This window comes from Mus caroli, unplaced genomic scaffold (genome assembly GCF_978045245.1).
Source record: "Mus caroli unplaced genomic scaffold, Mus_caroli_1 scaffold_20, whole genome shotgun sequence".
NCBI lineage: Eukaryota > Metazoa > Chordata > Mammalia > Rodentia > Muridae > Mus > Mus caroli.
This window is the reverse complement of record NW_028227275.1, coordinates 6,021,289-6,042,661: the sequence shown is the minus strand read 5'-3', so window position 1 is coordinate 6,042,661 and position 21,373 is coordinate 6,021,289. Positions and strand designations below refer to the sequence as shown.

Sequence of the window (21,373 nt, the reverse complement as noted above, 5' to 3'; positions counted from 1 at the left end):
ACTTTCTCTGCCTTATTGTCTAGTCTAGCCTCTTGCTGTCTCAGATCCAAAGATTGGGGGGGGGGGGAGGGAGAAAACTCCTATGCAAAACTACGCATGCCTGCCCCTTCCCTGAAGTCTGAACTTTATAAAGTTCCACCCCATTCAATGGCAGCTTTCTGAGCCAATTGCTCTATTTTTTTTCTTCCCCCTCTTAAGTCCATTGCCTAATAATCTCTTGTTTAACCTTTTGCCAAATTCTCCACTTCTGTCAGAGGTGACTCTGAGTGAGCAGGTAACGTCTACCTTTGCACCTCTATCGTAACAGGTCCAAAGGTTCCAGAGCAGCTGGCAGGACACTCAGAGCAAGATCCAGTGGCTTCAGGTGCGCCTCGTCCTGGAGCGTGGAAAGGCAGAGGCAGCTTCATGTGGTGCTGAACAGAGAGAGCTAGCTGCAAGAGAAGCCATTCCTCAACCTAGCCGCTGTGACCATTCTCAAGAGGTAAGCTGCCTTCTCTGGCCTATGGGCTAGAGGGAGTAGATAGATAAGGGGTGGGGAGAGAAGGTAAGTGTGTATTCATCTGTAACCTGACTAAAGCTCTTTCATAACAGGGGTGATAATCTCTCAGCTCACTTGTGTGGGAGGCAAAGAAAGATGTCAATTTGAAAGGAAAACATTTGAGCCACTTGACTCTTAGAAGAGAGGAAAAAAAAATCAAAAGAATTGGAAGAGAATGTGAGGGCATAAAGCCTTTTGTAAAGGGTAAAGATGGAGCAAGGATGCAGGTTTCTTTCATCTTCCATTCAAAAATTCTTAAGAGGAGCCACTTAACAATTGTTGATGTCTCTGGAGGGAGGAAGGGCTTCCGGGTTGTGACACTCTTAGGGTCTGGAAAGCATCCTAAGGGCAGGGTATGTGGTAACATTAGGAGCATCTCCTATAAGGGGAGTAGTATACCTAACCCACTAGTATAGCTAGTGGTATAGCTATAGTTGACTTAGGTCAGTCTGTCTCTACAGTCTGCTCCATAGTATAGAAATCTTGGGCGATGTCAGAATCCTCCCCATGTGGGAAATATTTAGAGTGTCATTACCATGCGGTGGAACTGGATAGAAAGACAAGACAACAAGACCTTAGGATGACCCAGCCCTTGCTGAAACGGACACTTAGTTCTAGAGATCCATGACGTCAAAAACAACAATTAGACTAGTTGGTGTGCTCCTGCCATGGGAGATGGGATAAAACAGGACTTAGAAACCAGAGATAGATAGATCCTAGATAGGCATCTGAGGCTTGGCATGCACTTCCCCACCTGAGGTTTTCCTGGGAAGGGGGGTGGGGGGGGGAAGAAAAGTCTCCTGGGAAGCTGAGGTCCAAAATTAAACAAAAGCTAGAGGCACCTCTATCCATTCTTCCCAAGGGGTCAGACCTACAGGTCTCTGAGGTGTGGCACCGGTTTGTTTTTCCTGGTCTTTATAGCAGGGGTGGGTGGGTATGGGGTGCTCTCTGCACAAAGAAGGAATCCTAAGGTAGGCTAGCACTCTAGTGAAGTCTTCACCTTGAACTTCCTGCCAATCCTTGGAGGGATCAAGGCTGGGAAAATGCTACTTGATTCTGCCTGTTGGTGAGGTTGCTGCGGGAGTGAGGGAGAGGGAGGGAGCAGAACCTGTCATCTCTCTTCCAATTCTGAGGTCTCCTTGTGTCCCTGGGAGACCAGAACCTCAAAGGGTGATCGATTAAGACAACTGTGAACCCGGATAATGCTGAGGTGTGAGAGGGTCAAAGAACACATTTCATCCTTAAATTTGGCGGGGTGAGAGCCGGAGCTGAGCTGGTGTGTCTGCGGAAAGGGAGCCGCTTCAACTGAATGGCTCTCTAACCCCGTGGTTCCTGGCTTATTTATCTATTCTGTTGTCTCTGCGAGGTGCAGAGGTGCCTGGCTTTTTGAATCAGGGAGGTCTGGGGACTGGCGAAAGGAGCTACACGGAGAAAGGGACAGTCGTGTTGCATCTGACCTAAGGGCGGAGGTCCCCCTAGCTGGACTTTCCTGTCCTGCGAACGCAGCGGGGAACAACGTCACCTCCGTTTCTCTGGCAATGAACCCAGGGCCACCTCAACTCGTTTTCATTTGGATTTTCATCTTGGAGAAGAGCTAGTGGGACCAGCGGGAGCAGGTGGACTGTGTTGATGCAAAGGTGGCTCGTGTTTCAGCCCCTGGGGATTGAGGTTAAAGGCTTTGAAAACCGGCTAGGGTAGCTTTGGATATCTGTCTCCTCCTAGTCAAAAGCGCTTCCACTTTCAGTTGTGAAGGAGGAGGAAAAAAAAAAAAAGCCAAACCAGGAAGTGAAGTCCCCAGCACCAGCATGTCAGAAAGCCCGGCTATGGCCTGGCTGGGACAGATCAGGGCAGGGCAGAAGTGGGGCCACTAGCCAGACTGCCTGCCTGCCTGCCTGCATGGACGCTCTGAAGTCACCCTGCCCGCGGAGAAGCCCGGGGTGAGGAAGGAAGGACCGGGGCTCTCCTGCTAGCAAGAAGCCGGAGCCAGAAAGCCCCACTCGGAAGCTCCAAGGCGTGCGTGCGGCCCTTCCCAGGGTAAGGGATCTGGAGCCGGGTGTGATCCTAGGACGGGGCTCCTGCACGCGTGACAGAGGCATCCCGAATCCCTCCTCCCTGCCCACTTCAGGAAGCTGCTTGGAATTCACAGCTTGCTGTGCCTCCACGTGTGCACGCCATGCTCTCTCTGCCTGGGAGTGGAGGGCTCCTCTGCATCAGGAGGGGTGAGGGGAAGGGGGAAGAGGACACAGGGAGGGACTTTCTCTTAAGGGGTGGAATACAAGCAGAGACCTTTTGGCAGACCCGAGCACGTGGCGGCGTAGCTCCCTGGGGTGGGCTGGGGGGTTAACCCTGATTTTCACTGAGTTTTGACTCCCTCTGATGGTAAGAGCCAAGGAATCAGTCCAAAGAGATGGGGATACAGGCCGAATGAAGCTGGGTCTCTTTTCAGAGCTATAAACACTGGTTGGATCTAAGATGCTCTTAAAGGGTTTTGGAAGCCAGAGCTTTGAAAAGGGGCTGCACGGGCTGGGCTTTGATACCTCCTTGTGGTATCGCCCCTCCCCCTCCCCTTTGACAGTCTAGTCTGAATGGCAGGGTTGAATCTAAACTTCCTACTTACAGTTGATTGGTGCCTTGTAAGAGGCAGGGTCTAAAATAAAATAAAGCATTGGTCAGGTTTAAAAACTGGAGATAGAAGGCAGTGGATTCTGACCCCGCCCTCTTTGTGCACATGGCAGTTATTTCAGGTAATTTTAGAATTCACCTTGGAAGGAACAGTATAAAATCTTGTGAGCATCACTCATGTGTCCGTCTCTACCGATAAAAAGGCACAATAGACTAAATAAAGCAATAGCTGTAAATGCAGGCTCTTTGAGAAAAGCAGGTAGCTTAGGCAGGCAAAGTAGCTGGTGTATTTATGGGATATTGGTGTTGGAGACACTAGAAAAAATTGCAGCTCATATAACCCAGAGAAGCATATTCAATTTAATTAAAAAAAATACTGTCCAGATAAACGAAATTTCGGCCAAGCTATATTATAATTTTATTTTATTTATTTATTTTTTTTTTTGGAAACTGATTTTCACTTTACTTCTTAGGCAGGCGGGGCTGGCCATCTGCCTGTCTCAGCTGTCCAAGTGCTGGGATTATATGCCTGGCTATATGCTAGTTCTTTAGGGCAAGGATACCTTCCACAATATCAGTGTGCTTCTGTGCACCTCAGTGCTATGTCACAGTGAAGAGGCACATCCTGGGACAGTATGCTACAGAAGGGCAGAGAATTGAGTTGACTGCCAGCACATAGTAGATATCATATTTGAGCAAGACGTTGTTTTGAGGTGGGTGGCTTCTCTATGTAATGGTTAAAAAAAAAAAGTGTCAGAGAGGTGACACCCTACCTCCCCAGGTTCACAAAGCAAGCAGGTTGTCAATTGTATTGGAACTATAAGCAGTCTGATGCTTTCAAAAATAAAATATTTACAGTTTTATTTTTAAAGCCCATCCTTCACTCACTTTTAGGATAAAGCCTTTCTTTGGATAGCCTAAAAATTGAACTTGTAAAAAGATGTTCCTGTGTGACATTTTGGGTACCAGATTGAACTCATATGGTCATCCCCTCTTTGAGATTTTTTTCTGGAACTAGGAATATGAAAATGCTGCTGTCGTTGGGGAATACCTTGCTTGGAATCTTATGGGGACTTTTATTTTGAATTTCAATAAAACCCTATGGAGCAGATTCTTGGTAGAAATGTGAGACTTAGAAAGAAAGACATGCCGGGCGGTGGTGGCGCACATGCCTTTAATCCCAGTACTCGGGAGGCAGAGGCAGGCGGATTTCTGAGTTCAAGGCCAGCCTGGTCTACAGAGTGAGTTCCAGGACAGCCAGAGCTATACAGAGAAACCCTGTCTCAAAAACAACAACAACAACAAAAAAAAAAAAAAAACCCGAAAGAAAGACAGACACCCAACACATCATGGATGGTTGGATGTAGAATCTGAACTTGGGCTCACTTCGCTCTGAGGGTGATCTGTTCTTCAACAGACTCTTCTGATGAGTCTTGTTTCCTGCGTGGGCCAAAGAATAAGAAACTGGCAGATGTTTACTCTTCTGAAAACCCTCCCAACTCAAATCTGTGAAGACAAAATGTAGACAGGCTAGTTGTCAGGGAGGGGCTGGGAGGATGGTGGGAGGGGGAGTGACTGCCTCACACGCTCAGGGGTTCCTTTCAGTGTGACGAAAATGTTTTGGAATTAAATAGACGAGTCAGCGGCACATCGTGGTGAACGTGCTAGAGGGTTCACTTTAGAATGTTTAATTTTTTTAAAAGGAAGTTCATCTTAAAAAAAAGAACAAGAAGAGGAGGGAGCAGCTTCTCCCTCCTCCAGGCAGAAGAGCACTCAGGCCCCAGGATTAGCAGTATTTTAAAAATCACAAGTATATTACCTGTTACTCCGTCACATACTTGAGCCTAGCCGATGCACTGACTCTTGGCTGGGTGCAGCCAGAGGTGACTTTTGAGTCGGGCAGCACACGGCAAGCATGGTATGACCCCAGCAGCAACCTCAGCCTTCACAGCTCATACGCCATTCTGTGGTCAGTACATCTGGGTCTGCCCTGAAGTTAGATCCAGTCTCTTAGTAGCCCTTCCCACTGGCATAGGGCTGGACTTTTCCTAGGTTCTACATTCCTGGTATGTGAATGAATACATGAGTTGATAGGGTTTGGATGGTCATCCAGCCTGTGTGCTGCCCTTACAGATCTCTCAGTCTGCCTGGGTCATTCTTTTCTACAACGATGATGGTGGGCTTTTTGAGTGGCTTGTGGGAGATGAGGGGAAGGGAGTGGGGCTGAATTAGAGATAGCCCTGTGTCTCCTCCAGTTACAAATGCTGTGTTTCAATAGTAACAACAACTTGTTAAGACATTTGTCTGTAAGAGGAACCAAGGTGATGATGGCCCTATCTTTTGAGACATCTTCAACAGGTCATCTGATAGGGAGGGGTAAGGGTGTGAAAATGGAGGCATGTAGAAGAGAGAAAAAAAGAAACTCTTTGTGTATGCAGACGCGTGTGTGTGTGTGTGCAGGTAAGCATGTTTGCAGGTGTGTGTGCAGGTAAGTCTGTGCAGGTGCGTGCGTAGACAGGTGTGCACATACCCCTGCATGCTGAGGACATCCTCTGGGGTTCTTCCACAGGTTCTCTCCACCTTCTCTTTGGGAACAGAGGTTCTCATCAGCCTGGATCTCAACAAGGAGACTGAGCGAGCTCCGGCAATCTACTGTTTCACACCAACCCACACCTGCCTTTCGTTTGATTTTTTCTTATTTTTTTCCCAGACCTAGGTTCTGAGAATCTCTCTTAGGTCCTCCCTCAGTCTTGTGCAGCCAAGACTCTACTGACTGAGCCATGTCCCCAGGACTTGCCACATGCCCAATAGTGCACTAGGCATGAGAGCATTTTGCTTGGCACAGTTGATAGCAGCAGTGATGTTGAGTAACTGTCCCTGGGGCCACCTGCCCAGTAAATGAGAGATCTGCTGCTCTGAAGTCTAGAAAAGCCCTGACCTTGGAGGTTTGCCTCTGCCCAGGAGAGTCCTGGCAGTGAAGCCTCCATGCTTGCACTTCAGATCTGCTGATACTTGGCCATTGGCTCAGCCAGGTAGTGTGAGAGCTGAGTCTGCAGCAAACCCAAGCAGGAAGGCCTCTTTCACAACCTCTTGCATCATCCACTCATTATCAAGCAGGAGCGATGAGGGCCCAGCACTTTGTCCATTCTATCTTTTTACAGACCCTCTTATCAAATCTAAGGGATGGGTGATAATGCCTTTCCTTACTTGTTCTCTCAAAATTAACTTCGTCAGCAAGAAGGTGGGGCTGTCCTTTGGAGGGGGGTGTTCCCCTTGACAAGTTTTTCTCTAGGGTGGGGCCACTGGACTGTGATTTGTTTGAAATCAGAACAGTAGATCAAGGTTACCTCTATCAACCTGCATGCCGGTGGGATTTGTCACTTCCTGCCACCACCCTGTGTGTGGCTCCACAAATATCCCAAGTGACTGAGTTAATAGGCTGTTGACATTTGAATCAACAATGGTTGTCTTATTAAATACCACTTGGCTCAACTGGCCAAAGACTGTGTCTCTCTAGTGGTGCAGTGGTAGCCAAGAACACCGGATGCCATGCCACCCACCAATCCTTCCCGGAGCCTTTATCTCTATTCTCTTTATCCATCTCCATTAGAAATACCATTTCCCAGGGGACAGTGGGAGTGAGAGGATGAGAGGAGAGTGTTATGGGTGAAGGTGAACAATCATGCATTAGACACATGCATGAAGTATCACAAAGGATGCTGCTGTTAATGTACGATCCATGCTATTCAGAAGAATATCATTTCATTCCTCTTCAGGCAGCAGTCTCCCCCACCCCTATCGCTGGTCACCTTGCACCTTTCTTCTCCTCCCTCCTACTTAGATGCTAATGTTTACTCTAGAGGAAGGTCGATAAGACACAGGTAAGAATTGGCAAAGATGGTATGATAGGTTGGGTGACTGCAACCCTGGATAAAAACAGAGTGTGTGGGGGAGTCTTTCTGTCCATGAGCTCCTCTGGGTGGATCGCCATTTGTGATTGCACCTGGAAAAGAGACTGTTGACAGACAGTAAGGCCACAGGATCAAAGATCACATATCTGAGGGGCTGTAGTGACCCAAGGGACTGGCTAATCCACAGGGCCTGGTTCTTTCTCATCCTAGTGGATCTTTCTGTGAGTTTTTAATAGGACTTCCTTTTATGATGTTGTTGTCCCCTTCTGCTTGAAGATCTTCATGACAAATTCAAGATGTCATTTTTCTGATCGCCTGAGGACATTGGTGTGTGTGTGTGTGTGTGTGTGTGTGTTTCAGGACACCTCGGGAGCAGGTCTCTGCCTGATTACATGGCAAATATGAGGAGGTGGCCTGAAAGCCTGGGTGCTGCTTAGTGGCTGGGACATTATCTACTGGCTCATAGGTCAGAATCTCCCAGCAGCCATTCTCAGTTACTTGGAATGATATTCATTGCTCCCAGGACTCCACCTTTGCTCTGCATCCTTATCTGCTGGGGAGATGAATGAAAAAGTTTCCATCTCTAGAGCTGCAGTTTCAGGCTGCCTTGCTCAGTGGCTGAGGCATGCTTCGCACACTGGTAAAGGCTCCCGTGGAATGCTGTTCTGGGGAGGGAGAGCCGCGCTGATGGAAGCAAAGCTGGGTGGCCGTGGTGTCCCCAGGCGTGCTCACAGACACTGCACTGATCTGGGGTTGAGCAGTCTACATCAGCTGCCTGAGTCAGAGGCAGGATAATCGCTGTACGTATTAGTTTGTAGATAAAATATGAGTTTCAGATTGAGCAATCTATACCAGCAGGTCTTTCCTTCCCAGCAGGAGCTACTCCAGCCTCCCCACCGAAGCTCAGACCTTCTTCCTGTTGAGCCAAGTCCCCTTTGCTCAGTCTGTTTTGTTGCCAGTGTTCCTCCATGCTACAGTGATCTGCGCAGTACTGGGGCTTTTCGTCGTACTCTTCCGTGGACAGCAACCCCACTTAGCTAGTCACAGTCAGTCACCCATGCTTGTAATCCTAGCTCTCAGGAGGCTAAAGTGTAATTGTGAGTTCAAGACCAGCCTGGGCTACACGATAAGACCCTGTTTCTATGCCCAACCTCCAGCTCTACACACAAAATAACAATTCCATGAAGGCAGGATTTCACAGCTGTGCCTTCAGTATCAATAATAATTACCTGATCTGTTGTTGAGTCCTTTAAAAGTCTTTGAGTGAATGATTCAATACCTAAAAATCTAAGTTCCCGACTTCCTGTCTTTGTATGGAGAGCATCACTTCAGAAGCACTTCAGAAGTGCCTCTAAGACCATCACAGTGGTCCACATGCATTTTCTATTGGGCAGTAGATCCTGGAGCTGCCTTCCTATCAATTCATTTGAACCTGTTTGCCTACAAAGACTTCCATTGTACAGAAGTGCTGTTGTTTAGTTACCAACCGAAACAGGAAAACTTTTCCGGACTTTTGTATTTGAAACAATCCTTTGGCATTAATGATGTTAAACCTGGTGCCTAACACTGGATGGGCATAGCTCTCACACTGTACATATACAGCTGTTTAGTTTTTAATGTCACAGCAACGGCCTGTGAGCGAGGTGTTATTGCCATTTTATAGACAAGAAGCCACCCAAGGGATAAGTTACCTGCCCCGAGTAAGAGAAGATGCACACCAGGAACTGGGCTCATGGGCTGATTCGCCCAAATCCTTTAGGCTATACTCCATGCAATGTTTCTAAGGCCCACTGCTGAGCTGATATTTTTCTGCAGAATAAATCAATGGTGGAATCACTAGGGCAAAGGGCAAACATTTAAATTGTGGCAGAGGGCAACTCCTCCTCTTCAGAGGTTGCCTCAAATTTACATTCTGCAATTGACGGTGCTTTTGTATTCTTTGGTTTCTGCTGGTTTAATGGAAGAGAGACAAGCAGGCGAGTGTGTGTGTGTGTGTGTGTGTGTGTGTGTGTCTTTGTTGAAAAGCCTAACCGCCATTGACTGTGTCGCTCCCCAGCTTCAGGACTCTGTTTGGCTGCACACAGGGTCGTGATGCCTCTGCCCTTGTTTGACTTTATCTGACTGCTGAGTGTTTAGTGGGAGGAGTTAGCTCTTAGCCTATATTTAGGGTTTGATACTTTCTCTGTGTTACCTTCGATCAAGGCACACCCATCTAAAAGTTTTGTGTAACTGCGCTTGTCATTGTTTCCATTTCTGGATTTCAGTTTACATGTCCTTCTTCAGTCTTCTCTACCAGTGCCTTAATCTATGTCTCTATAATATCACTCCTTCGTATTTATGCTTTTCATTTTGTTATATTTGAAGACATTGATCCATCTTCAACTTCCTTTATGGGAGCAAGTCAGTGATCAGCTTTCTCTATTTTCTGAGTGGCTAGCCCGTTATCCCAGTGCATTTATTATAAGTAAACAAAATGTATTTTGACCTTAAATGCTATATGTTTACAACACCTACTGAGTGTGTTTTGTGATTATTTTACTAAATAGATGTGCATACTCAGTAACAGCTAGAAAACTTTCACAGCTCACTGTGAATATTTCAGCTGTGAGCATGCGTGCCCTATCCCCTGTGAACATGTGTGCCCTATCCCCTGTGAACATGTGTGCCCTATCCCATTATTTTTTCAGAACTCTTTGGATTCTGATTTCACTCGTCTGGATGTTTTGACAAATAGTTGTCAGGTGACCAGGCAAAGCGTGCTGGTATCGGGGTCGTGGCAGATACATAGATTTAAGGAGACAGAGCTCAACTACCTCAGGCGCGTTTTCCATTCTCAAGCTCTCTACTCTGACTCAGATCTGAAGTTGTTTCCTGGTTTAAACTTCTACATTTGTTATTTGTGTGTGCACTCACACATACCATGTGCATGGGGGAGGTCAGGTGATGTCTTCTGGAAATCATTTCTCTCCTCCCACCATGTGGTTGCCAGGGCTTACTCTCAAGTTGTCAGCCTTGGTAGGAAATGTGCCTTTACCCTTCGGGCCACAGCACCGCCCCTAAACAGTTTGCATTTGCTCCTGTAAATGCTCTATTTTCCACAATGTTTCTTTCGACACTGGGTCTCTCTGTGTAGCCCTGGCTGTCCCGGAACTCACTCTGTAGACCAGGCTATCCAGGAACTCAGAGATCTGCCTGCCTCTGCCTCCCAAGTGCTGGATTTAAAGATATTCACTACCACCTCCTGACATTTTCCATGAATTTTAAATTAGTTATTTGTATGAATTATGGGAAACTTTGGCTTCCTGGTGTGCTAAGTGTGTCTGGCCACCTTATTGGACTGTGTCACAACAACAAAAGTAAATGTCCTAATGGCCTCTATTTTCTTACAAGTCTTCTGTGGTTGGTTAGCCACTTCCGCTCTGTTTGAGATAGGGAATCACTATGCTACCCAGGCTGGTCTCCCACTCCTGGGCTCAAATAATCTTCCTGATTCTGCCTCATGAGCATACGCCATCAAGTTTTGTCTTGTTTTTATTGAAAAATGATGCCACACACTGTGTGTGATATGTGTAAATACATGTTCATGTATTTGCATGTGCTGGAATGCACACACATGGATGCATGCAGAGGCCAACAGCAAGTGTCTTCTATCACCTTCCTTCCTTCCTATCTATCTATCTATCTATCTATCTATCTATCTATCTATCTATCTACCTATCTGAGGCAGGGTCCCTCAATGAAACTGGACCTTGCTGATTCAGCTAGATTTGCATTCAGTCAAATACCCAGAACCCTCCTGTCTCTGCTTCCCATAGTCACATGCAACTTCCCCTTTTCCTTGAGACATCCCTCAAGTGCCTGGAAACAGAGCTCACCTTCATTCCCATTAACGAAGAGGCTATACCATCCTTTTAGATACACTAATGATACGATTGGCTTGCAGTGCCCTTTTAACCTTTAGCCATTGCTTTCTCTGGAAATACAGACTCTGTGGTTGAGAACTGGAAATGTGGTCCTCCTGAGTTCGAGGGAAATAACAATAGAGGCTGAGTGGGGAATGGGAAGCCCAGGTCAGAACTTTGCTACTCAGCATCCTAATGACCCCTTTGGAGTCATGGGGAGTTATAAGGCATGTGACATAGTCTCTAGGAGACAAAATAATCAAACCACAGGATGGAATGATGTGTGGACTAATTGGGTCTGAGAACTCGAGGGCCCTGGTCTCCATTTTAATGAGCTTTCACTCACCACTGGATAAGTCCATACATGCAACAAGAGAACAGAGAAACCAATTAAATCTAAATGGACCTGGTTACTTTCTGGAATGCAGGCTTTTTAAGTTTATAGTGACAAATATAATTTTTATTTTTATTCATCATTTATATATTACAAATATCATAAATACAAATATTTATATATCATTACTGCATGGTAAATAATTAGTTCTCCAGGCATAGAAAACAAAGATAGCTGGCCCTATCCTCTACAATTCTTAAGGTTCTGGTAATATAGTGATTGTCAGCTAGACTTTGTACAAACAGCAAACCACAGACCACTTCTTTCCAATTCCTCTGAGCTGGAAAAAGAGACTCGGTGAAACTGGTTTTGGTGTGTATTTTAAAGTCACCCTTTCCACCAGCTTCATACTCACTCTAACTTGTTATTTTACCAAAATACTGATGTGGGGGGATTCTTCTTAAGGTCGGCTGGGGTGAGTGTGTGTGTGTGTGTGTGTGTGTGTTGTGAATGTGTTTGTGTGTGTTGTGAATGTGTGTGTGTTGTGTGCATGCATGTGTGTATGCATGTGTGTGTGTGCTGTGTGTATGCATGTGTGTATGCGTGTGTGTGTGTGTGTGTGTGTGTGCTGTGTGTATGCATGTGGAAGCCAGAAGACAATCTCGGGTGCCATTGCTCAAGTCCCACCTACCTTGCTTCTTGTTTTGTTTTCCATTAGAAAGAAGAGTTGGAGTGCAGATTTTGAGTAATAGAGTTAGGGGAAAGAGTCAGATGGAAAATACCAAAAGCATGGGTCTGGTCTGTCTGTCTGTCTGTCTGTCTGTCTGTCTATCATCTATCTATCTATCTATCTATCTATCTATCTATCTATCTATCTATCTATCTATCTATCTATCTACCTATATATCTATCTACCTATCTATTTATCTATCTTATCCATCCATCCATCCATCCATCCATCCATCCATCCATGTATCATCTATCAATCACCTGTTTATTTTTGAGACATAGCCTCTCACTGACCTGAAACTCACTAAGTGGACTGGGTTAGCTTGCCCTTGAACTGTGAAGACCCACCCGTTTCTGCTTCTACGTCCTTAGCTGGGATTGTGAGCATGCACAGCCATACCTAGCTTCCTTTTTTTAAATTTTAATGTAGCATCTAGGATTTAGCTCAGGTGTTCATGTTTGTGCAGCGAGTACTTCAGCCACTTAGCTATCTCTCCAACCCAGTTTCTTGTTGTTGTTTTTTCCTAAAAACAAAGAAACAAAAACCAGTGGCTCTCTATATAAGCCCAGGATAGTCTTGAACTTGTAATCCTCTTGCTTTGGTTTACTAAACACTGGGATTATTACAGGATGTGTGCCACGGTGGTACCTGACTGGCATGACTTTTTGGGGTCTAAGACTTGAAACTACTTAGAACAGGTTATCCTAACTGGAAGAGTAGTTAGCTTAGAGTTTACTAGAAGTTTGGCATGGTATAGATACTGTAGGCACAGCAAGAAACAACATAAAAAGCCCCTGTTCTGGTAAGGAGGTTAGCTCAGAAGAGGCAGTGGATTACAGGGGCTGGGCCTGTTTCAGATGATTGGAATCGTGAGCATGCATAGCCTTCCCCGGGCTGAAACAGGCCCAAGCCCACGCTCACAATATCAGCACTAGCAGAGAAAGTGATCCATGAAGAGAAAGCAGCATTCAGTAGGGCAAGCAGGGATGGTTTTGAGCAGGGCACAGGCCTGTTGGCCTGGGAAGAGCTACAGGCAATGAGATGAGCAGGATCCATAGGCTCAAGGTGAAACCCAACTGAAAGGCGAGGTTCTGAACAGAACGGAGGTAAAACAAATACAATCAGGTTAGAATTATGATCTTCTCTGTGTGGATGTGTGTTCATCTGTGTGAGTGAATGCTACATGTGTGCAGGTGCCTGCAGAGGCCCGAAGAGGGCGTCCGATCCTTGAAGCTGGGCTCACAGGTGGTTCTGAGCCCTTCCAAACCCTGTAGGTGCAAGGATGACCTCAGGTCATCCACAAGGGCAGAACATGCTCTTAACCACTGAGCCATCTCTCCAGACCCCAAAACACAATCTATTATTCATTTAGTTTCAAGAATTATTTTGCGGTGCTAGTAATCCAACCCAGACCTCTGCACACAAATATATTTTACAAGAAAGAGACTTATCAAGGAAAAAAATAAATTAACCCAAAAGATTCACAATAGCAAACCACCTGCTGTTTGACGGATACTGTCAGAGGGTCCCTCAAGATCTTCATTCAAATGAAATGAAATAACTTAATGAGTAATTGTTGCACCCACTCCACAAAGGGGGCAGCATTCAAGCACCATTGGCTCAGGGAACTTGTAAAGAGGTCTGCAGCCAGCAGTTGTGTTTCCATTAACAGCCCAGACGCGGACACTTTAGAAGCTAGGAAATGGGTGGCTTTGCCTAAGGCTGTGCAGCCTCCCCACAGGAGGTGAGACACAGCCATGGTGGGGTTTGGGTAGAGACATGTTGCTGCCACTCAGTGCAAAAGTAGAGGAAGCTGTCCAGTTGGGGTGTCCTCGGGTATAATGTGGTTTCCTCTGTGTTGTAGGTGGTCAGGACTGAATCTCCTAGGCACAGCAGGACATACTTCCTCTTTTTGTTGTTGCTATTGTTACTTACCATGATTGCAATTCTCCCTTGCATGTTTTTTCCCCACAGAGGTGTGACATTAATGTAAAGAATAAATGCCACCATGCCAGTGCTCACAGGGGATTTCAGAGGGGCCTGGATCCCAAGTGCACACATAGGACACAGGATAAGAGAAGTGGTGGCTTCCTCAGTTTCTCTGAGCACGTCTGGGGCTGTTTGTAGATTCTAAATGCTAGAATGGTAACCTTAGCATCCGCATGCAGGGCTATTTCATCTGAGTGTGCAGGTGAGTATTCAGGTACACACGGGAGAGTGCACACATCCAGATGTGCACAGGGAGAGTGCACAGGGAGAGTGCACACATCCAGATGTGCACAGGGAGAGTGCACAGGGAGAGTGCACACACCCAGATGTGCACAGGGAGAGTGCACACATCCAGATGTGCACAGGGAGAGTGCACACATCCAGATGTGCACAGGCAACGTTAACTCCAGGTGTGGTTTCTCAGGACATGGCTACCTCACTTTTTGAGGCAGGTTCTGTGCTAGGACCTAGAGCTTGGGGATGGAGGTAACCTGGCTGGGCGGTGAGCCCCAGGGATCTGACTGTCTCTGCCTCTCTACTGTTCGGGTTGTCTGTGCCACCACAAGCTAATTTTTACATGGGTGCAGGGGATGGAACTGGTGCGTGTACAGCAAGAACGTGATTGACTTCGCACGCTCCTGAATTGTCTGTATTAGCAGGGCTGATTCTGCTGGGTGTTTTGTTACACATTTGAAACAGAGTAAGGGCAGCAAGGAAAACCATCGAAAATGACTGAATCTTCTTAAGTTGGGAACTCAGTCAGCAAGGAAGTCATTTCTGCTGGCAGATACACAGACCCTTCAGTACCTTCAGCTCACCAAATCCCTTGCCAGCATATCCAAGGTCCTTTCATTCTCTTCAAATGTGTAAATCTGGCCAATGTTTGGAGTGGCATGGACAGATGCTCTCTCTTTGTAAGCAATATGACCAAAGTATGTCTGGAAGGACTAGCCAAATACAGGCAGACTATGGTTCAAATTACAGTAGATGTGTTCTTATTAGTTTCTTTTAAAGCTTCCTACTCGTTGAAACTGAGGGGTTTTTTGGTTTGTTTTTATGATTTCTAGTGTTCTGGGTTATCTAAGTGGAAAAATTTGACAACCTAGTGACTCTTGGCCCATGTGACTATGTGGTAACAATTAGCTGTGATTGACAGCGTTTGCCCCTCTTGAGACTAGTCAAGGGTATCCAGTGTCCTTTCTCCCAGGGGGTTACCTCCCAGGCCACTGGCCCTCCTACCCCTTACACTTCTAACACACCCACCACCACTGGACAGACACTTCATCTTCTGACCCTGCTTTGAAGATAGAATTTGCAAATCTCTCACTTAAGGTCAGCTTGTCCTCTAGAGGAGATGGCAACATTCTTGGCGCCTCAAATTTGTTTCCATCGTTGAAAGATGTCAGGTAAGGATCTATTTGTAGGTGTGCTTGCGACAAAGGTAGAAACCCCAGGTGATAAAATCCAACTTGGCCAACAGCCGTGCCCAGCCCAGGAGAGGCAGGTAGGGACAAGTACGAACTAGATTTCTAACTGGCTCTGCTACTTGCTGCCAAAGCCACAGTTTCCCTGGGGTCATCTCCCTTTCACTCTGGGTTGAAATAGCTGTCCTAAAAATGGTGACCTACCTGGCTGCTCTTACTGGCTTTGGCTCCTGGAGTCCCTCATGGCTGGACAAGTCCAGATATAGCTGGATTGCCAAGCCCCAACTGTCAGAACCCTGCCAGGGAATCACGACTGCTCCTTAATGTTTCACACCTCAGCTTGGATAATAGCTGGCTCCTGTTTTTCTTTTATTTTCTACCCCTGGATTCAATGTAGAAGGTATGGTGTTTCAGAGCTGATATCTCAGACTCTGGAGTTTAGTTTTCCTCCATAAAATAGAAAGTAACCACCCTATAGTTAGGCAAGGGACTAACCATGAGAACAGGGACCTGGAATTCTTTTTTGTCCCTCCTCTACTCCCACCCCCTCCAAAAAAAAAAAAAAAAAGAACCCTCCTCCTTGATGTGTTCAGGCTATTTTGGACTGGAATGAAGAATTGCCTTCATGGAAGAAGGTTCCAGATGCCTAACACAAAACTCTAAGCATAGCTAAGATCCTGATCTGACAAAGATTTTTATTGGGCTTGTTTTGCCCCTTTGATTTTGAGTAGGATCAATTGACCTGGACTCTGAGATGCTGTTCTGCTGTGTGTTGCAGTCAAGTTTGAAGAATGCAGATCTGGGACTTCATTTGCTGTGATCTGTAAGGTCCCAGATATTCGGTTCCTGAGTCCTAAGCCTAGAAACAATAAGAAAACAACTAGATGTATGATAGCCCTTCCTGGAGAAGGATGGAAAACCAGGGTGTGGAATTGGAAAAGTCTCTGCCTCCCACCCCATTGAGGCTTATGTTCTTTTTTGTGAAACAGTACTTCATGATGCTGGTATCTACCTCTGGTCAGTGCTGGGCATAATCAGTACTTATCGGCTGCTACTAACCTATCCAAGTCTGAGACTTATGAAAGGACAGACAGAAAGGCTGGCTCACTTATGGGGTGGCTGAAATGCTATAAAAAGCTATACGAGAGGAAGCTTGTGTGCTCCAGTTCCTTCAAGAGCCTTTCCTGGTCCAAATCCTATCTGTTCATCGTGTTGAGTACATTCTTGACAGCCTTTCTCTGTACGTCCAATGTTGATCTCAAGAGAAATGGTTCCCCAGGGCTTCTGAGATGGCGATGTGGGATACAGAGGAGCATGCGTCTTTCATGCAGGATGATTGGTTTGTGAAAGCTGTGACGTCACCTCTGTAGAGATCCCTACTGTTTAGTTTATGCTAGGGGAGCCCATGTGGAAGAGCTGGCCTCTGCCTGAGCAGGGGAGGCTGTCTGAACATTCTCCCCTACTATGCTAGGTGGCAAGGTGGCCTTCTGGGCTCTGTGGGCCATAAATAAAGAAGCAGTTGGTTCTCGAGATTGGGAAATGATTAACTTGTCTTCTTTGATTCCTTTCTGCCTTGTGTGAGGACGGTCAAGTGGCTGGGGTGGAGACTGCTTCCATTATTTCCAACATTGCCAAGGTAAACAGTGCAAGAAATTCTAGAGAGGCCCAGTTCTGTTCAGAGAGCATATGAGAGAGAGAGGAAGAGAGAGAGAGAAAGAGAGAGAGGGAGAGAGAGAGAAGAACATGTGTACACCTCTATAAACAGAGTAAAACATAAACATGCACCCACTTCCTTTAACTTTTTCTTTGTTTTTCTTTTTTTTTAAGGTCTGAATTTCCTGTTGGTATTCACAAAGATGCTTTTTATTTTTAACTTCTTGTTTTCCCCACTTCCAACTCCGGCCCTGATCTGCCTCCTGACATTTGGAACGGCCATCTTCCTGTGGCTGATCAACAGACCTCAGCCAGTCTTACCTCTCATTGACTTGGACAACCAATCTGTGGGGATTGAGGTAACAGCCTTCAGTTTGTCAGCCTTGACTGAGCACAAACTGCAATTCAAACCCTGGTGGGGGTAACATATGAAGGGAAAGAACTGGGGAAGTGAACCTTCAGTCTGCAAATGTCTTTTTCTAGCAAATTTCCCTTGAAACACAATAAAACCAGTAATATATGGTGGTGGCCTAGATTGTGGGTTGCTAACTACGCCCCTTTCTATGCAGATGTAAACTAAGGATAGCGGTCCAACTCTTTAACTAGGTGAATTGTTTATAAGGAGCAGTTTTTATATGTTCTATGAAACTACTTACTATTTAGAGAGACTTTGCTAGGAGGCCAGCTTCATGGAGACATCCAGTCTCTGAAATGGCTGCTTTCTGCAGGTCTGAGTTTCAGCTAATATTCACTGGTCCGCACTGGTGGAAACTGAACGGGGCACATTCCTCTGGCTTTCAGCAAGATGCCCGGCTTCCTCCTGTGCCTTCCTTGCATTTCCTTCCCTCTGCCTCCGCAAGCGGCAAGCACAACCCATTTTCATCCAGTTTCCTCTTCAGAGAAAAGAGCATCCTTGTCTCTGGCCAGTTGAGCCCTCCTACTCTGTCCACAACTTCCCTCCCCATTTATAAGCCACCAGCCTTCAGCCTTCCTCTCAACTGACTGACACTTGTATCTTGACCACTTCACCTTCCACATCCTCCTTCAACAATGCATCTTCCTGTTCTCGGGAAGCCATCCTCAATCATCTAGGCTCCTCCCACCCTGCTTCTATTGTTTCCTTCTACCATGTTTTGATTCCCCTAAAGCACCAGACCCTCTGTAAGAGGCAGGCAGTAAATTAACTGTGTTAATAAAACTTAATTCATAATAAGCAGCAGGTCAACTCAGAGAGTTAGCCACTAACTCTGATTCTGCATAACTCACAGCTGAGAAGACATCTGCTTTTTGCTAGTGAAATGCTCAGTGGATTAAGATGCTTGCTCTGCGGGCTGGAGACCTGAGCTCAATTCCCAGAAGCTGTGGGAAGATGGAAGGCGAGAAGCAGTGTCCCAGAAGTGTCCCCTGCCACCCATGCATGTGCCGTGGTATGCACACCTACACATTATTCCAACACAATAAATTACTTTAATTTAAGAATGCCTGTAAAGGCACAACACCCAGTTCTGACATCAGTGAAGTTCCAAGTGTGACAAGCTCTCTGGTTATGAGTTATAGTTCTCTCTTCACATACTTAGGAGTACACACACATACACGTAGACATGTACATAGACATTCACACACATGTACTTGTATGAGTCTGTACATGTATATTATAACATGACCATACCACAACTTTAGAGTGAAGACATTGACTAGGGGTTGCTGAGATAGCTCAGTGGGTAAAGGTGCTTACTCCATGAGTTCAATCCCCTGGGGCCTGAATGTGTGTGTGTGTGTGTGTGTGTGTGTGTGTGTGTCTGTGTGTGTGTGAGAGAGAGAGAGAGAGAGAGAGAGAGAGAGAGAGTGAGAGAGAGAGAGAGAGAGAGAGAGAGAGAGAGAGAGAGAGAGAGGAAGGAGCTGAGAGCAGATGCTGCGGGGCTGCAGTTCCTAGGGAGAGGCTAGAGAGATGAGAGGCCTGGGAAAGGGGAGTTGTTCTGTCAGCAGGCCAGGGCTGAGTGTCCAGGCGGGAGCCTGGGGAGGGTGTAGAAGGCTCGGGGAGCTGGAGAAACACACATGGCAAGGAACTGTTAGAGCAAGCAGAGGGGAGGAGCAGCTGAAAAGGTGGACTCTAGAATTTGCGGTGAAATTTGATGGACGGCAGGAGTCAGCAGAAACAAATGATCCATACATACCTTAGAATAGTCAAGTCAGCAGCTTGGTTCAGAGAGGCCAAGTTCCTTGGAAGGGAATTCCTATATACCAACCCTGGGTTCCAGCACTGGAGGAATGAAAACAAAGGCATCAAAAGGAGGGGCATTACTGCTTCCTAGACTTGGAGAAGGAAGTTTATTGTAGACAGGAGGGAGAGCATAGCCAGAGGCTAGGACATCTGGGAGAGTCCAGAGGAAAAATTGACCCTGAGCTGGCTCACGTGAAGAGGTGGGGGAGGGGAGTGAAAGAGCTAGACCAAGAGGCCAGGAGGGCAAGGGGTAGATGAACATGGTAACAGGTAGGGACTGAGGGATGTTGGGAGAACATGGCTGCCAGGTCTGCTTTGATATGGTGGCTCTCAGCCATTTGTTCCAGGTTTGAGACCTACATGGTAGGAGAAGAGAACCGCCTTGAGGTTGCCTTCTGAACTCCACACGTGTGCTATGGTGCACATACCAACCCATACACACACACACACATGCATGCAATAAGTAAAGAAAAACATTGATTTCTTTTTTAGAAAATTGAGCATGGAAGAAGGGGCTCATGGTGGTGGGCTCTGCCTTCCCTGAGGGAACTATCAACTGTTGGAAGCTGCCGTGTGCTCGAGAATTCAGGACATTGAGTGATGTAGTCACTGGCAATGACCTACAAACCCCTGGATTGTTCTTCCCTCTCTCTCCTGTGCGTTCAGGTCTCAGGGAAATTCCATTTCCTCCAACACCGAAAGGTAGTCCTGGAATGTAGAAGAAAAGGCAAGCATTCTTCAGGAACTTGTGAAGCCAGTTTCCCTCTAACAAAGGAGCCACTCACCCTTATCACTGGCAGGAGCACACTTGGCTGCTGGTGATACTTATTAGCACCTATTAGCATACCAAAGCCCAAGCAGGGCCTCCCGGATCCTTCATACTGACAGGTGTCTTACCCCAGCTGCATGCTGCAGGCTAGGGTCCTAGCGCCTTTTACTCTAGACTCCCTCTGGCTCAAGGACTTCCTTCTGCCACTACTCCTTCTCCGTAGAAGTCTATTTTTATATGCTGTCTGTCTGTCTGTCTGTTTCCAGGTCCCTCCGTCCCCGCTCCTGCTCTCATCCACTCATAGCCAAGGTCTTGTCTGATGGCCATGGTCATCCATTTGTCTTCTGCTCTGGATGCTTCCAGATGCCTCGGGCTGTTCTCTCTCTCTCTCTCTCTCTCTCTCTCTCTCTCTCTCTCTCTCTCTCTCTCTCTCTCTCTCTCTCTCTCCAATTAAAAACAACCTTCCCCTTAACAAGGTGATGGAGAACTCATGTCCTCAGTTTATATAGATTCTGAGCTTTAAAAAAAAAAAAGACATGAAAGGAGAAATTAGGGAAAGATGTGGGAATAGGAAAAGCCAGAGAGGGTAAGGGGATGGGTGTGGTCGGATCAAATTATATGCGGTATGAATGTTTCAGTGAGCAAATTTAATTTTGAAAGTTGACTGAGGAAGATAATGTCCAGGTGATTTCAGAAGTCAGCCGTAGTAATATCTCAGCCCATGAAAGTTTCGGAGAGAGTGGAGAGAAACTCACACTGGATCTTGTGTTCTAGGGAGGAGCACGGAGGGGCGCTTTCCAGAAGAACAATGACCTAATCCTTTATTACTTCTCAGACGCCAAGACGTTGTATGAAAATTTCCAAAGAGGACTTGCTGTGTCTGGTAAGCCTGGTCACTTGGCCTTGTCTGAAAGAAACCCCAGTTGGCTTTGGTTCATCCTGGTCCTCCCTAACTGTCTTCTACACCCACAAAGAGCCACAGGATATAGCAGGGGCATAAAACGTCAAGTCAGAATGAGGGTTGCCGGGAAGAGAGAAGAACTCAGCTCTTCCACATCAGGTTTCAATGCACCCTGCTCTCTAAATCTTCTCTCAACACAAGAAGAAACTGCCTGCCTGCCCAGGCTTGAGCCAGTATTGTGTAGGCAGGTGTTTTGACAGCTGGATACACATTACATTTATTTACAGAACCTCTTTTGATAATATATATTCCTTGCAGTAAATACATATAAACAACCTGAGTTGGGATTAACAGTGGAAAGCCAGAGAAGGTCTAAGTT

At 46.4% G+C, this 21,373-nt stretch overlaps 1 protein-coding gene across 2 annotated transcripts in view; it reads left to right on the top strand.

Moving 5' to 3' along the window:
• The first annotated feature begins 313 nt into the window (after positions 1-313).
• Acsl5 (acyl-CoA synthetase long chain family member 5) overlaps positions 314-21,373 on the top strand; it is a 44,366-nt gene continuing 23,306 nt past the window's right edge. Inside the window, exons 1-3 of one of the 2 annotated variants that reach the window (XM_021151496.3) lie at positions 314-481; positions 17,278-17,462; positions 20,868-20,976. In XM_021151496.3, coding sequence (XP_021007155.1) covers positions 17,307-17,462; positions 20,868-20,976 — 265 coding nt within the window. In that variant the 5' untranslated portion in view covers positions 314-481; positions 17,278-17,306. Of the gene's footprint in view, positions 482-2,052; positions 2,573-17,277; positions 17,463-20,867; positions 20,977-21,373 lie in introns of those variants that run through there. The other variant, XM_021151497.3, reaches the window with a different exon arrangement.